Raw genomic sequence first — 16,664 nt, 5'->3', positions numbered from 1 at the left:
ATGGTGATGGTCTGGGTGATTCCCCTAAGGTTCTTTCTAATTTCCAAATCAGTGAATCTAGTTCTGCAGGGAGCCTTGATGAGTGTGTAAAACCTCTCAAGTCTTTTTGGAGTTATAAAAGACCTCCCTTAGTCCCTGGGAGTAACTAGGACTTTTTTTTGAAAGCTAGGAAGGAGATATTTTGTGTAGTCCAGCCTAGAATCAAGACACTGTACTGTTTAAGCATAGCACTGCGCTTCCCTGCCAGGCCAGTGCTAATTTTCTCTTTTAATCCTTGAGCTTTACTGGTTGATGCTCCCTATAAAGCCCCTGAAAAGGAAAGTTGGGTCTGTCGTAAGTAGCAGTTATAAAGTTTTATGGAAGAAAGCAAACATTTCTGACGACTCTTGCATCAGATACCTGTTTTGGAGTCCACAGAAAAATATGGCTGGCCCTGAAGAATGCTGTACACTACCCGGGCACTGTTGCCATACGTCGGGTCATCAGCATCTGTGGCTGTAACCTGGATAACAGAGGTACCTGAGGAAGAGAAGGGGTGGAAACATGTTTAAGTCCAGTCTTGAAATGCTGTATGCAATTCTGAATGGTCAAGGTCAAAGCATTTGCAGATGTTACATTTGCCTCATTGAGAAAATCTCTGGCTGCCTCAAGCGTTAATAACTCCTGTCTCTTACTCATTTAGTGGGGATGCAAATTGTGTTTAGATTCTTATTTATTTATTTGAAAGAGTTAAAAATAGACAAGGAGAGACAAAGAGGGAGAGATCTTCTATCTGGTGGTTCCCTAAATGGATGCATCAGCCAGGGCTGCACAGGTGGAAGTCATGAGCCTGGAACTCCACCTGAGTCTCCCACGTGGGTAGCAGAAGCACTTGGGCCATTTCCCCCCTGATTTCCCAGGTGCATTAATGAAACACAGATCTGAAGTGCAGCAACTGGGACTTGAACTGGTGTCCATAAGGGATGCTGGCATTGTAGGCGGTGCCACAGTGCTGGCTCCTAGAATTTTTTTTCTTTTTAAAATTTTAATCTTTTTTTATTTTTTTAACTTTTATTTAGTAAATATAAATTTCCAAAGTACAGTTTATGGATTACAATGGTTTCCCCCCTCCTATAACTTCCCTCCCACCTGCAACCCTCCCATCTCCGGCTCCCTCTCCCATTCCATTCACATCAAGATTCATTTTCAATTCTCTTTATATACAGAAGATCAATTTAGTATATATTAAGTAAAGATTTCAACAGTTTGCACCCACACAGAAACACAAAGTGTAAAGTACTGTTTGAGTACTAGTTATAGCATTAATTCACATTGTACAACACATTAAGGACAGAGATCCTACATGAGGAGTAAGTGCACAGTGACTCCCTGTTGTTGACTTAACAAGTTGACATTCTTGTTTATGGCGTCAGGAATCTCCCTAGGCTCTAGTCATGAGTTGTCAAGGCTATGGAAGCCTTTTGAGTTCGCCGACTTCGATCTTATTTAGACAAGGTCATAGTCAAAGTGGAAGCTCTCTCCTCCCTTCAGAGAAAGGTACCTCTTTCTTTGATGGCCCGTTCTTTCTACTGGGATCTCACTCGCAGAGATCTTTCATTTAGGCTTTTTTTTTTTTTGCCAAAGTGTCTTGGCTTTCCATGCCTAAAATACTCTCATGGGCTCTTCAGCTAGATCCGAATGCCTTAAGTGCTGATTCTGAGGCCAGAGTGCTGTTTAGGACATCTGCCATTCTATGAGTCTGCTGTGTATCCCGCTTTCTATCAGTTAGTATTAGCAGACACTTGTCTTGTTTATGTGATCCCTTTGACTCTTAGACCTATCATTATGATCAATTGTGAACTGAAATTGATCACTTGGTCTAGTGAGATGGCATTGGTACATGCCACCTTGATGGGATTGTATTGGAATCCCCTTGCACATTTCTAATCTTAAATTTCTAATCTTAAAATTTCCCGAAAGGCAGAGAGATAAAGAGACAGAGAAGGATTCTCCATCCCCCTGTCTACCTCCCAAATGCCCACAACACCTGGGGCTCGGACAGGCCAAAGTCAGGAGCCCGTAACTTTATCCAGGTCTGCCATGTGGCAAGAACCCAAGCTCCTGAGCTGTTACCTGCTGTTCCCCAGAATATGCATGAGCAGGAAGCTGGTTTGGAAGTGGACAAACTGAGGCTCAAACAAGGCACCCAAACATGGGACACAGGTATCCCAGGTGGCAACTCAGCCAATGTGCCAAATGCCTGCCCTGTGTTTTAGATTCACAATAATCAGTAAGTACAACACAGCCTTTAGGCTCTTCGTTGCTGTTTGATAAGACTCAAATTACTCTCCCTTATGAATCAAACATTATCTGTCTATTATGAATAAAGCAGTATCTCTTTTTCTTCTTTAGTTTTTTTTTTCCTTCAAAAATCAGAGCTGTAAGACAGTCTTGGGACTATTATTATTTACTGTGGCTGATTCCAACATCTAAGCAGCTTTTTGTCTGCTGAAACCTGGTTGTCATTTCTGGTGGAGTTTTGTGATTTGTGAGCTATTTTGCACACTTCTTCCCCTCTCTGCATCTATGTAGGGGTGTATCCTCTAGGGCAACGACTGTGGTTAGAATCAGTGAATCACCACCTTACCCACTGGTGACATCTCTGGCACAGTGGCAACATAAGGTCCATCCAGGAACTTGGGCTCATTGTCATTGATGTCTTGGATTTTGATGATGAACTCTGATTCTGGTTCCATTGGCCGGCCTGTCCTCCTGTCCAGGGCTTGAGCCCTTAGGGTGTACTGGGCTCTTTCCTCTCGGTCGAGCCTCTGAATGGCGTGGATATCACCAGTAGTGTCATCAATGGTAAACACAATGCCGGCGCCTTCTCCTGAGAGGATGTATTTAATGGATCCATCTCCTCTGTCCATGTCTGAATGCAGCTGAGAAAAAAAGCACCAAAATCTCATTGTGGGTATGATCAAGTGTTGGAAATAAATTGATTTTCAGTTGGATGCCAATTTATGTCCTCTCTTCAACACAGAAATATGTTTTTTTCACTCAGATGTTTAAAAAGTCTACTACAAAGAACTAGTATGCATTAAACAGGATTGTATGAAAGAGTAAATACGAGTTGATGAATAAATAAAGTCTTTCCACATCACAGAACTTACTATTATTTTTTTTTTTAAATTCCTCTCCCTGAGAAGTATAGAAAACAGAAGCTCTGGAAAGTGTGGCTTCCCAGTGTGGGAATAGGAGCAAGTCTAACAAGGAAGAAATCAGCCTTTCAATTTTAGAAAAGATAAAATAGACAAACCTAAACATCTTAAATAAAAAAATTGCTAAAATGAATTTGAGGAACACACATTTTTTAAAATGATGGTTCAAGCTGGTGCTTTTTGCTGACCAAGTGATTCAGGAGCAGGCCAAGGCCACTGCAGTGAGAAGTCTAAGTGGCCTCCAGGCTCTGTGGCAACTCAGCTTTGTTCAGTAGGATTCTGCTTGCTTATGTTTCAGGCGTCACATGGAATTTAGCTGCTAGTCTTTATTGTTTACACCACTGTATCTCTCCTCTTGGTCGGAATGATTCTTGGGGTCATAACTGAGTCTCTCAAAACTATTTGTACATCATTGAGTTAGGGATATATTTTTATCTGCCCACCCATATTGTTACATTCTTTCCCAGATTGTTACACTTACTTTCCAAGGGAGTTCAAGAACTTTAAACTCAGGTCTAGAGAATGTAATTTCAATAACTAATTGTAGATGAAATCCCTGGAATTTTGTGATATTCTGTAGGTAACAGTCTCATTCTAAAGGGAGCTACCGCCAACTCTACTGTTGAACCTTGCATCATAGTTCAGTAATGCAGTTCATGAGATCAGTTTATGAAACAGACAACTTAGGGCACTGAGGCCCTAAGTATCTGGCTTGAACACTATCCATGTCAGTTACAAATTGAGTGCCCTTGACAAATTATTCATAACCCCTAATTTTCTCATAATATAAATGTGGAAAACAACAGTAATCTTCACTTTGAAGGTTGTTGGGCTCATTAGCAATTAATGTATGTAAGGCCCTGAGCACCATGCCTGTCCCACAGTGCTTTAAGTGGAGCCAGTTGTGATGATGATCCATGTGCATGGAGAAAGGGGGTGTTAACACGTCAGCACTTTTCTGCTCCCCCAGCCCTCCATGGGTGAAGCAGAGAAGGCAAGAACAACCTGCTGGCATTTGTGTTAAACAGAGACCCTAACAGAAGAAGCTGACGAAGGCTGTCTGCGTCATTTGTGGAGCAGTGTTACTGAAGTTTAAACAGCCTGGACGCCAAGATGACACCTGAGAATGTATTTATAGCATCCTCACACAGGCATGGGTCTGGAGGTGGTGCTGGCTTTGAGCTGATCTCATACTGACTCCTGGCTAGATCACACAGGCAACAAGTTGGCTACCTGGAGGAACTCAGCTGTGTCTTGTCTAGGGAAGAGAAAGCAAGGAACAAAAACTGCCAAAACAAATAAACAGACAAACAAACAAAAAAACCCCTCTGTTTTTTTCCATACTACTTATTCTTTAGAATATAAAGTTCTCACATTTCTCCATTTTGCATACAGTATTATCATCTTTATTACTGGGCACACATAGATGCCAAAAGCCCCAACCTCTGTCCCCAGTTCCTGCTATTAGAGGGCCCTGGCTGATTCCTACTTTGTTGTCTCTGGTTCCTCAGTGTTTCCCTTTGCCTTTTCAGCCATCCATACTAAATTCTCACTGTTAAAAATAACATCTAAGTGTTGTTCCCAGACAAGATCCTGAACTTATATAATTATATTCTTCCAAAATCAGCCTGTTTGCAGTTCCTGGCTTCTTCCTCTTCGTAACAGACCCCTCCCTTTCTCTGTGGCTGTCCTGTCTCTCCCTCGTGTCTCTCCTTCCTTTGCATCTGTGCAGACAGACACTTGGATGCCCCCTGAACCTCTTTCTAGCTCAAATCTTTTATTTACACAGTTAAAAAAGGAGAGATACTCAGTTCTTAATGTGTAGAATAGAAAGCCATTTCATCTGGACCTGGGCACAAAGAAAGGAAAATCCACTGCATTTGGAACTGTGTTCCCAGGCAGAGGAATGGGATTGGGAGTGCAAAGATCTCAGGATATTTTATAAATTGAGAGAAATACATAGAAGTGTTTGTGTGAGTTTACATTGACAAGGGTACTCCCATAAGTTAACAGAAAGTAGAATTAACAGATAAATTTATTTTGGTACAAAAAGTTTTTGAAATCCCTGCATAGTTTTTTTTTTTTTTCACAATTACGCACTTCCCATAAACTTTTGAAGATCCTGTACATAATATGTTTGTAATAACAGTGTGTGTATAGGCCTATTATGGGGGGCCAGCGCTGTGGTGTAGCCAGTAAAGCTGCCGCCTGCAGTGGCAGCATTCCATATGCGCACCGGTTCAAGACCCCGCTGCTGTACTTCTGATCCAGCTCTCTGCAATGGCCTGGGAAAGCAGTAGAAGATGGCCCAAGTGCTTGGGCCGCTACATCTTTATGGGAGACCCGGAAGAAGTCCTGGCTCCTGGCTTCATATTGGTGCAGCTCCAGCCATTGCGGCCAATTGGGGTGTGAACCAATGGATGGGAGACCTCTCTCTCTCTCTCTCTCTGCCTCTTCTCTCTCTATGTAACTGTGACTTTCAAGTAAAATAAATAAATCTTAAAAAACAAAAACAAAAACAAAAAAAGGGCCTATTATGGATAGGAAGAGACCAGGATCTGTGTATACAGAACTGATTTTGGAGGAATATGATTGTCTAAGTTCAGGATCTCATCTGGGGACAACACTTACATGTTATTTTAACAGACATAATTTAGCGTGGAGGACTGAAAAGGCAAAAGAGACACACTGAGGAACCAGAGAGACAACATTGCAGGAAGCAGCCAGGACCTCCTGGAGGAAGGAGCAGGGGACAGAGGTCTGGGCTCTTGGCATCTAATTGTGTGTGTAGGGTCCTCAAGGCTGGACCTGAGACCTCTGAGGAGTCTGCCACTGGTACTGGGTCTACTTTCCCCACCATAGGTCCTATAGACGTGCTGTCTGCTGCTGCTAGTAATTCCTGAGAGGCTGGGCTGGGGCTGTGAGTGTGAGAAAAGGCCACCAACCAGAACTGTCTGCCAGCAGAATAAAAGCAACAAGTCCCTCTTCATCCTCCTCTCTTTTTGCCTCTCTCTAGTGCATTCTAAAGGCAGAAACCAATGGAGAGTCGACAGGAGAAAGAAAAAAAATGCCATTTACAGAGTCTCAACCCCAGATCACAATGTGGAGTATGGAAAGGTGAATGTGGGTTTGAGAGACACCAGCTGAATAACACACAGAGTAATGCATATTTAATACTCGGGTTTACCAGCCATGGAATACACATTTGGTAGTGAAAACTGCAGAGAAGAGACATTAACAGCTTTTCTCTAAGTCACTCAGTAAATTGGCAGTGTAATAAAAATGTGTTTCGTGTTTATCCATATTTAATCCAACCAACACTGACTGAACAGCAGCTATTCAGAGGAAGCAAGGGAGTTTTCTGGAGTTGGGTTGGCAGCACATATCTATGTAAATCTTGGGAAAACATACCCCCTACCCCCAAATCTCCTGGACACAATAAGATAGGTGAATATCTTACTTACCCTAGTAACTCTTTAGTTTTTCTTTTATTCAGCTAAAGTAATAGTAAATGATGAGAATTATGTGCAGATTCTGAAAAACTTTACTTGATTTAGGATTTTGGAAACAAAATGGGTAGTTTTCATTCCTTTTATCATTTTTCAGAGTGTGTCATGCAGTTCTGGACATGTAATAAGTGCCTACAGTTTGTGGTTAGCCAGTGTCTGTGTAGTTATTAACCTCAGCATCATTTGGACCACAGATTCGTGCACAGGCACAAGCTCTGTGCATCCCCCCTCTTTGCGTATGTCAATAGAATCTCACTGTAACGTGACACTTCCTTGTCCCTGGAAAGCCCAGTGTGGATTTTATAAGGTCATACCAATTACAGCTGATAATTGTTGCTAAACTCCTTTTTGAAATAAGCAAATACTCTGGTAGGCTCTCTAAACAGACATCTTCCAGAGCTCAAGGTGCCAGGTGAATGGCCCTGGGGTAAGGAGGGTGAGAGTTGGGTGAATTCTCTTTTGAAAGAAAGTGAAGAGGCAAAGTTCTTGACTAAGTGGATGTAACTATCTTCTCATAGTTCTCACAGTCGCCTTCACTGGTTGCTGGTGTGTTACTGTTGAGATACATAGGTGTACCATGTCATGGGATGTAGTAATTAGAAGGTGAGCACTAACTGTGAGTACTAGAGAGTGCTACACAGCTCAGTACTCCCCCATGTCAGAGATTAAGGGTTTGGGAAACAGTCTCTGTTAGATTCCTGAGCCCACCTCACCACCACTCTTCTGTGTGTCCTCAGTGACGCCTAATGTCAGTGGCCACAGCAAGGCAATGAAAAAGAAGGTCGATGGCTTCAGTGTAAGAGGAGTGGATATTTCCATCTGGGCTTTACCTGCCACCTTTGGTATGATTTTGGATATGAACTTTATCTCCCTGAGCCTAGTTCCCTAAGCTAATCGCACTTATAGCATTGTTACACTGGTTGAATGATCAGCAGTACATGAATGTGAGTAGCACAGTCCTGTGGGAGTCAAATACAACACGGACTACAGTCTTTCTGCACTGTGGTGTGGTCACTTCTGTGCTGGGAGGTCACCTCAGTGTCTGGGAAGTATAAATAGCATTCCCCTGAGGAGGAGGGAAGAGAGTCTTAAATTGTACAAGCACGGAAAGCAATTATTGAATACAAACATATTCTTTCCTTAAACTTTAATAAGCAGAAGGCACGGATGTCTAGGTAGAAGAAATGTTTTACAGATACTAAGAAGCCAGAAGCCTTTGCATTTTGGGCAGATGGAAATTGTGTTCACGATAAAGGAGGTTTTTCACCTGGGACCTTGAGAAACTTAAATGTGGTTCAAGACAGGAGGTGCAGCATGCCCTTGGCAGGGCAGCGGTATGGCGCACATCTGGGGCAGGGACAATCCCTGTGGTCGGCATGTCAGGGCCAGTAAGGGGATCCGTCCTGGTGGGGGTGAGGCCCTGATTTGAGAGACGGGAGAGAAGGTTGGATGAGGTGGGAGGAAGTTCTTCCACCGTCATTAGGGGAGCAACATGATGGAAAGGGTGCTCTGAGGTGATGACTATCTCAAGCCCCGGATGGGGGATGGGAAGAGTTTCTCGCCAGGTTCACAGGCAGCAGCTGCTTAGTTAACCTAGTCATGAGGGAGCAGAGGATCATGGCCATGATGGAGCTGGAGAGGAAGCGGTGACTTGGTGAGAAACTGGCAAGAAAGTATTGACAGGCACAAAGACTGATAGTACCTGAAGGATAAAAGAGACAAAACAAGGAGTGTGAAAGAAAACTCAGAGGGGTTTTCAGCTGTGTTGTATAAACATTGCAGAGCTGCTAAATTCCCATAATGAACTCTATACAGCTACTGCTGCTGTTACTGTGGGAACCTAGCTACAAGGAGACCATACCCCTGGGAAAAAAACAGGAAAGTGGTGGACACTAGGAGGCAGGCTGGGTCAGTAAGCTGTGGGTAGGTGGTTGGAGAGCTCAGCACATAATGGGACACTGAAGGCACTCGGGTGGAGATGCGATGTGACCTGGTTTACTTTTTTCAGAGATCCTGAGTGGAGAACAGGCTAGAAGGAAGTGGTATGGACATGAGGAAACCGATTAGGAGGCTAGTATTTTCTACTGAGAGATAATGGTGGAGGTGGAGATGAGAGAGATGAAGGATTTGGGATTTATTTTGGCACAGGGATGACAGAATTTGCAGGTGGACAGAATAAGGGAGGAAAAGAAAGGAAAGTATGATGACCAGATCTTTGGTTTTAGGAACTGGGTGATGGCAATCCTAAGTTAGGCAAGACTAGGACAGACTTGGTTTAGGATGAAAACCAAGAGTTTTGTACCACACTACATTTGAAAGGCCTGTGGAGATAGCACATGTGCGGTGGAATCCCTGAGTCTGAAGCTTAGATCAATGGTCCAACTGGAGATGAAGGGTTTGCACTTATTGGCATAGAGATGGTGTTTAAAACCATCTCTCACCAAAGAGCTACTGAGGCCACCAGTGTGGATGGGGGGCGGGGGGTGAAGCTGACAGGAAGGAGAGGACTAGCATATGTGGCTGAGAAAAAAGGAGGGAAAATGGGATTGTGGTGTCATGGCACTGAGAGAGGAGAGCCCCAACAGCAGCAGCCAGGGCTGCAGTTGGGAGGTCCACAAAGGGAAGGCATTGCATCGGGAGGAGGGTGGTCCTGCGCAGTGGTGCACACAGCTCTAGGGCAGTGCTGGGGACAAAAATCAGACAACTGTGCTAGGAAGTGAGTTGGAGTTGCAGAAAGAGCTTATGTAGACAGCTCATCTGAAGCAGCTGAGCTCTCATTCTCCCATTCAACAATTGAGGATGCAGAGGCCCACGGGGCTGGGTGACATGTCGATGATCATCCTGGTAGTAACCGGCAGTGCTAGGCTTTGATCTCATGAGTACTGGGATCTGAAACCCACGCTCTTAGCCTCTGTACTAAACAAGTGTTTAAGTTATCATTTGGATGAATTATTTATTTTCTAATTAGTTGTTTGTCTCCTAGTCTCTCTCACTTGGTTGCTTTCACAAAATGGTCTCTGATTAACATCCAAATAAAGTAAACACAGGAAAAAGCCCGGATTAAAAAGGAAATGATGATAGGTGAATCAAGGGAGTTGGAATATAAAATTTATAAATTTATAGTCTCCAACTATCCTGAATTACATGCTAGGATTTTCTGAAATGAAGAATGTTTTATTTACTATTATTATTATTTTTTTGCCATTAAATTTGGGCCTTAGGCAGTACCTTTGGAAATGCTTTGAAAAAAAAAAAATACGAAGCAAAAATCCACTGCTTCCTTCTTGCATTTCCCAGTTTCTTTCTTCGTCATCCTGTAAGTTATTCCCAAAAACGAGCTGCTGCTGCTTTTGGGGCTTAAATAGCGTTTGCAGGGTCAGACTTTTTCTCAAAAACCTAATCTTAGATTTTCCCACATAGAACAGAGGCAAAAGACAACGAGACAAATCTTTTCCTTTCTGACAGGTATCTGATAAAGCAGAAGTGATATTTTACCTAGGTGTCAAGTAATATGCCACCAGTTAAAATTATTTTCAGGCCTCAGACATGGGTTAGGTAAGCATTCAGACTCAATTCATATTCACATCCAATTTCAATATCCAATACCCTGATCATTTGTCTTCCTAACTGGGCACTTCTTACCTTGCCAACATACAAAGGATCGGTGCCAGTATACTCTTCCAAGACGAAAAACTGGTTCCAAACCCAGCTTCTCTTGGTTCGTTGATGTGACTGTGACTTGTCTGACAGGAGAACTTCCAATTCGCCTCGAGGTGTTGGGGTGCCTGACAGAACGGCGGTCATTAGGTCCATCAATCCCCAGAAGTACAAGGACATGCCGAGTCCAAGCCAGCTCTTTGCATTGCTCATCCTACCAGAAGTCCGCATGGGATTGCCAGGTTTTTAAAAGTAAAGTATAGGATGATAAGCCACTGGAACACTTGAGTATTTTCCAAATTAAGAAAAAACCCAGTTTATGGGACACTTATGCTCCTCAAATATGATCCAAGTCAAGTCAATCTGCTTGAAGTTGACTTCCTGTGAAATTAAGGAAACATAGTGTGATAATGTCCAATTCTTTCCTGGGGGCTAGTCCCAAGTTTTCAAGAAATGTCAGTAAATATCCAGATTTCTGTTCATTGAATTAAAAAGTCATAAAAGATTATTGCTTTATGAATGTTTGGGTCATACGTGATATTTTGATGCAAAGAAGACAACTTATCTTGCTGTATTCAAACCCAAACATTTGGATATGGATTCAGTGAGAATAAAACTAGTGAATAAATTTCTTCTCAGTGGTAGCTTAGATGCAGAGTTATGCTATATTATTGACTGGATTAAATTAATAGTGTGCTTTTTGAAATATTTATCATCAGACAGTCTCCTGAACACCTAAAAACAGTATTTGTTTACAAAATTTACAGCTAGTAACTAGTATTTTCATTAGCCTAATTGTTTTTCTTGGCTTATTAAAATAACAAAATCAAACTTTTTTTTTTGGTTACTCAAAATTATTCTGTGCCTCCCCCTTTTACTGTCAAAGCTAGGAATTTTGGACTTCATTTTTAAACAGTCATGGATCACTTCTGGTTTTAATCATTCTCTGAGCTCATGGTAGAATTCAAGTTTCACACTCTACTGCTTTTGTTTGAAGCACTTATAGGGGCTGCTAGTGTGACCTTTCTGGGATTTGAATGGTCATTTAGTTATTCTGTCCTTCACAGCAGACTTTAAAGTGCCATTAGTCACACGCCACTGTGAGCTAGCTAAGAGTCTAGCCAAAAATTCCCCTTCCTGACCTGAAGGACTCTTTCAGGCAAAGGGATGTTAACGTCTTTCCCAAGGACGCCTTCTCATCAAACTTCTTTTGTTGCTCTAAAGTCAGATTTAGCTGGTGACCTCACTCTGGGCTATGACCTCATCAACCTTCTCTTCCTTTACTGGGCTAGGCTTAAATGAGGTGACATAGCACTGAAACTGCTCAGTCAAAACAACCAGAATGCTTTCTGTGGCTTAATATTTTTGCTGTTAATTTGAAGAACTGCTGTCATCTTTCAGAACAAATGTGTGTATTTGAGTATTTCAGATTCATGCAGCTAAATAATGCTCCATTTTTACAAGTGGGTTAAAAGGAGCACGCTGAGGCTAACTTGATTATTACCTCCCACTTGTCATCATCAGAACTGATTTTGGCTACCTCTCAAATACTCACTATGGAAATGTACAAAAGAATTTTAAAAATATAATCATTTCATGTAGTATGTCATTTCATTTTTGTAAGAAATCACTTCAGTGAGAACTGATAAAGAGGAAAAAGCTGGAGGAGACTATAGAATTCTAACATAACAAGAGGCTCTGCCTCTCACCAGTTCTATCTTTAAAGGCAGATTGATTGATAAGAACAAGCAAATCAAGTGTACCGTATGTAGTAGGGTGATGTATTTGTTAATAAAGAACAGTGGGGCTGCTGGAAGGTAAGTTATCAAATATTTGCATTCCCGTATAGTATTAGCACCTCCAAAAAAGCTATTGCCAGAAAATTGTGATGGGTAAACCACCAAGAGAATATTCCACATATTAGATGACACAAACTTATCTATAATTCCTCAATGAGCATTAGTCTGGGAGATGGTTTGGTTCCTGATTCTATCCTCGTGATCTCTGTTTCGTTTATTTTATAAACCTTAAATTTCTCATTCATTAACAGGGACAATAATTCTCCCACATACCTCACTGAACTGTCATGAGGATCTGATAGGATAATGCAGGAAAAATGCTTTGTAAATGACTAAGGTGTCAAATGGCATTTTAATAGTCATGTAAAGTATATATAGATTCTATGTAAAAATTGTGAACTTGATCCTGAAATGTATATTTCATGGGCTCTTTTGGAAGAAAAATTCTGAAAACATTTGTAATGTCTATTATTTCACAGATTTCTACATCTGTGATAACAACTAGTTGGTAGTGGATTCTGGCTCATCCTAGTTCTGTTATACCAAATAGTGTTTTTTTCTCCTGAGGAAAATTCTTCAATAGTTGAGAAAATTCTTTCATAGATTACATTTGTCAAAGATCTATACCTATAATTCTGTATATGTTCTGTTTCCTTTAATGTCTGTGTTTCATACAAGTATGTTTTTGCCTACGTGTGTATGTCAGCTCTTCCCTCTGGCTAGTTTTAGGAGCTTGCTTTGGAGAGAACTGTGCATGCACATGTGTGTGTGTGTGTGTGGGGGGGGGGGGCGGAATGTGAGAATGTCCTCTATCCTGATTTCACTGGCTAAGTTTTATGGACAGAATAGAGGAAATTATTATGGTAGTCCTTATTTTTCCCATTTCTTTCAAGCCAGGGCGTGCATTCTTGCCAATTAAACCCCCAATCTTTACACCTATAGGTGTTATCTGAAGAGCTCAAGCAAGAAAGCTTTCGTTGGAAGCTTTGCGATGAATATTTTGTAGGCGGTTCAGTCGCTTCAGCTTTCATCTCCCTCTCTTGCCCACTTTGGCCTCCTACATGCTAGAGCAAAGTTCTCATTTTCTTCCCTTTCACTGAATACGTACAAAAGCGGCTTTGGGGTCTTTAGGACCTGCAGGGCCCTGGTGATCTTGTAAAAGCTGGTGGTCTGTGTACCCTCTCAGGTCCCCCTTTACAACCTCCAGTGACAAAGACCACCACGGTGCCTGTAAACTCTTTGTGTGTTAGAGAACTTGAGAGCAATGTTCATGGAAAGCACTTTATGTCTGCTTCCTCAAAGCAGAATGCATGAGAATGCTCCCTGCCTATCATTTTGGAAAGTTAAAGCCGCTTTATACAGTGATTACATTATTCTCTTTACAATTAGAATTGTTTTTATACAATGAAGGGAAAATCAATTCTATCAGAAATATTAACCCGATTACAATTATTCCAAATGATAAGGTTCTCATATTCATGTGTTTTTCTCCTTATAGCCTGTGCACAGTGATTGTTTGGAGGTGGATGAATTGCTGTTCTTATAAAGGAAAATGGTGATATATGTGTATTTGTATGTTTAGATTTGCTTTGGAGCCTATATATGCCACACGAAGAAAACATTAGTGGAAATTGACTTCTGTGTTAAATGAGTCTTTTCGAAGTTTTCCCCCTTCATCCTCCCTAAAGAAAGCAAACAGCTTGGTAATGAACACAGTAGGAAGAAATTAAAGTTGTACATAAAGTGTGCTCTCAGTGAATTGTTTATTTTGTTACTTAAACTCATTGTGATATTTAAAATGTAGAGGGAGGATGGTTACTGCTTTCTCCTTGAAATGAACTGGGCTTTTATGTTCTTTTTCTGATTTCTTTTCTCATTATTCCGGTTTCCCTGAGCTTTTTGTAGTGAATGGAAGTACCACCCAGCAAAGCTCAGCTGACGTCTTTGTAGAAGCAGCCGGCCAGCTCTGTTAGTGAGGAGGGGTGTCTTAACGTTCTAATGTGGACTAATGCTGTCACTCAGATAATGTGGACATTGCTGTCATGGTCTTAAGGCAGCTAAGCCTCTTATGCACTCACTTTTTTTTTTTTAATAGAAAGGACCTCAAAAATGCACTTAAATGGGAAAAAGAAAAGAGATCTTAGATATAGCAACAAAACATGACAGGGTACCATAAGGTGCATCAGCATTAAATCAGAATACAATATCATAATGTTATTCTACTCCTCAATCAAGGTCTCTCTTTAGAAATATAAAGATCCTCATTTTACTCAGGAGCCCAAATCCTTCAGTACAGAGTACTGAGTTCCTCACAGAGCACAGGTGATAATGGCTATAAATTGGAGTGAAAAATACATACGATGATCATATATTTGGATATGTATTGTTCATAAATAATATTCCCATGGTGAAATTTCTTTAAGTATTTTAAGTACCCCTGTAAACAAACTTTCAACATTCCTGCATCATCTGTTTGCCTGGATCATCAGTCTGTGCTACCGCCCAAAACACACCCCTGCAGATACATTTTGGAAAGGGTTTTGTATGCTGAAAAGTGAGACAGTTTTTTGATGAGAAGTCGTTTTAATTTGCTATAAAGATTTTACCTATGATAATTTCCTCTTGGGCAGTCATTAGGTGAGTAGAACCTCCATCTTTCTGTTGTGGCCATCCATTCACAAGCCAGTCTAAAGTCACCTATCTACAGAGGCAACCAGCCCTTGACAGAGCCAAAAGAAGTCATCCAGGTACTAGTTTCCTGAATTTGGAGTTGTACTCTCATGTCCATTCTTCCACCTGAACTTTCACTTGCCTCACAATACCCTCCTTCCAACTTAACATTTCTGAAACTGGATGTATCTTTTTTTAAAAGATTTATTAATTTATTTGAAAGGCAGAGTTATACAGAGAGAGGAGAAGCAGAGAGAGAGAGATAGATAGAGGTCTTCCATCTGTTGGTTCACTCCCCAACTGGCTGCAATGGCCGAAGCTGTGCTGATCCTAAGCCAGGAGCCAGGAGCCTCTTCCAGGTCTCCCACGCTGGTGCAGAGGCCCAAGGACTTGGGCCATCCTCCACTGCTTTTCCAGGCCACAGCAGAGAGCTGGATAAGAAGTGGAGCAGCCTGGTCTCGAACTGGCACCCACATGGGATGCCAGCGCTTCAGGCCAGGGCGTTAACCTGCTGTGCCACAGCACGGGCCCCTGGATGTATCTTAAAATTAGCTTGCATAAAATTGACCCATGGAGCTGTGGTGTAGCCAGTAAAGCTGCTGCCTGTGATGCTGGTATCCCCTATATGTGCTGGTTTGAGTCCTGGAGGCTCCAGTTCTGATCCAGCTCCTTGCTAAAGTATCTGAGGAAGCAGCAGAAGATGGCCTGAGTGCTTGGGCCCCGATACCCATGTGGGAGACCAGAAGAAGCTCTTGGCTCCTGGCTCCTGGCTTCAGCCTGGCCCATCTCTGGCTGTTGAGGCCATTTGGAGAATGAACTAGCATATGGAAGATCTCTCTCTCTCTCTCTCTGTCTCTGTAACTCTGCCTTTCAAACAAATAAATAAATCTTTTTTAAAAAACAATGTGCTCACTTTTTCTTTCTTTACCCCTCAAAGAAGCTGTTAGCAAGTTAGTAATGTGTTTTGACTTGAGGAATGATGATTATTACAATTTTAAAAGATGAAATTGAACTGGAGAAGAAAAACAGAGTGTTTAATTTCCATAGAGGTTTCCAAGTAAAGGTGGTCATCACCCTTGCTTACTTTTTCATTACTTTTCTGTGAGTTCCATCTTCTCTAGGTTCCTCAAAAACAGTGGCAATTCCAAGCCTGAAAGTTCAGTTCTGCTAGGATTCACTCCAGCTTTTGTCAGTTCTCTGACATCTTTCCTCCCCAGCACTCCTTGCTCTCTGTTTCCTTCCAACACCCAAACCAGTTGAGGCGAGGGAGGGCTGCTTTGTAAATGGGACTGGGAAGCTCATAAATGGAACTGTGGGGTAGATGTGAGTGAAGGAAAGGTATAAGGTGGCATTTCAGGAACTATATCTTATATAAGGATATAAGAGATATGTAAATGTGTGTGTGTGTGTTTGTGTGCATGTGTACATGTGTGGAGCAAAAAAGGGGTAGCAAGCTTGAATTAGGTCATTGAGAGCTGGTTTTGAAAACCCTAATCAGTCCTATAATACAACTTGCTGTGTGTCCTATATAATGTTAACTCTCTAGCTATAAATTCCCTAGCTCAGGTCACAAATAAAGGCATTTCTACTTTAGAAGTTCTTTCACTAGAGTTCATGGGCAATTCCTCTTTGCTTTTCATTCTCATTATAATCAATTTTTGTAGTCGAAGGTGCTCTGTCTTCCTTTCCATAGCCTCCTAGGCTGGCAAATAGATTCCTACTGATCCTTTCACAAATACTTAGTATCTAGTAAATGTTTTAATCCTCCAGGAGTCAGCAAGTCTTGACCTACTTTACCCTTCCTCCAGTATTCACTTTTAATCAAGCTA

The 16,664-nt window shown here is 41.7% G+C and overlaps 1 protein-coding gene across 1 annotated transcript in view; it reads right to left on the bottom strand.

Moving 5' to 3' along the window:
* Positions 1-16,664, bottom strand: part of CDH20 (cadherin 20) — a 236,552-nt gene that overhangs the window by 45,745 nt on the left and 174,143 nt on the right. Inside the window, exons 2-4 of the mRNA XM_062200291.1 lie at positions 10,352-10,747; positions 2,627-2,921; positions 400-519 (exon numbers count right to left, since the gene is read on the bottom strand). Of these exons, the coding sequence (XP_062056275.1) occupies positions 400-519; positions 2,627-2,921; positions 10,352-10,597 (661 nt within the window). The 5' untranslated portion in view covers positions 10,598-10,747. The remainder of the gene's footprint in view (positions 1-399; positions 520-2,626; positions 2,922-10,351; positions 10,748-16,664) is intronic.

The sequence above is a fragment of the Lepus europaeus genome, chromosome 9 (assembly GCF_033115175.1).
Source record: "Lepus europaeus isolate LE1 chromosome 9, mLepTim1.pri, whole genome shotgun sequence".
Taxonomy (NCBI): Eukaryota; Metazoa; Chordata; class Mammalia; order Lagomorpha; family Leporidae; genus Lepus; species Lepus europaeus.
The sequence above is the reverse complement of the archived record's forward strand: the minus strand, read 5'-3'. Positions and strand labels throughout refer to the sequence as shown.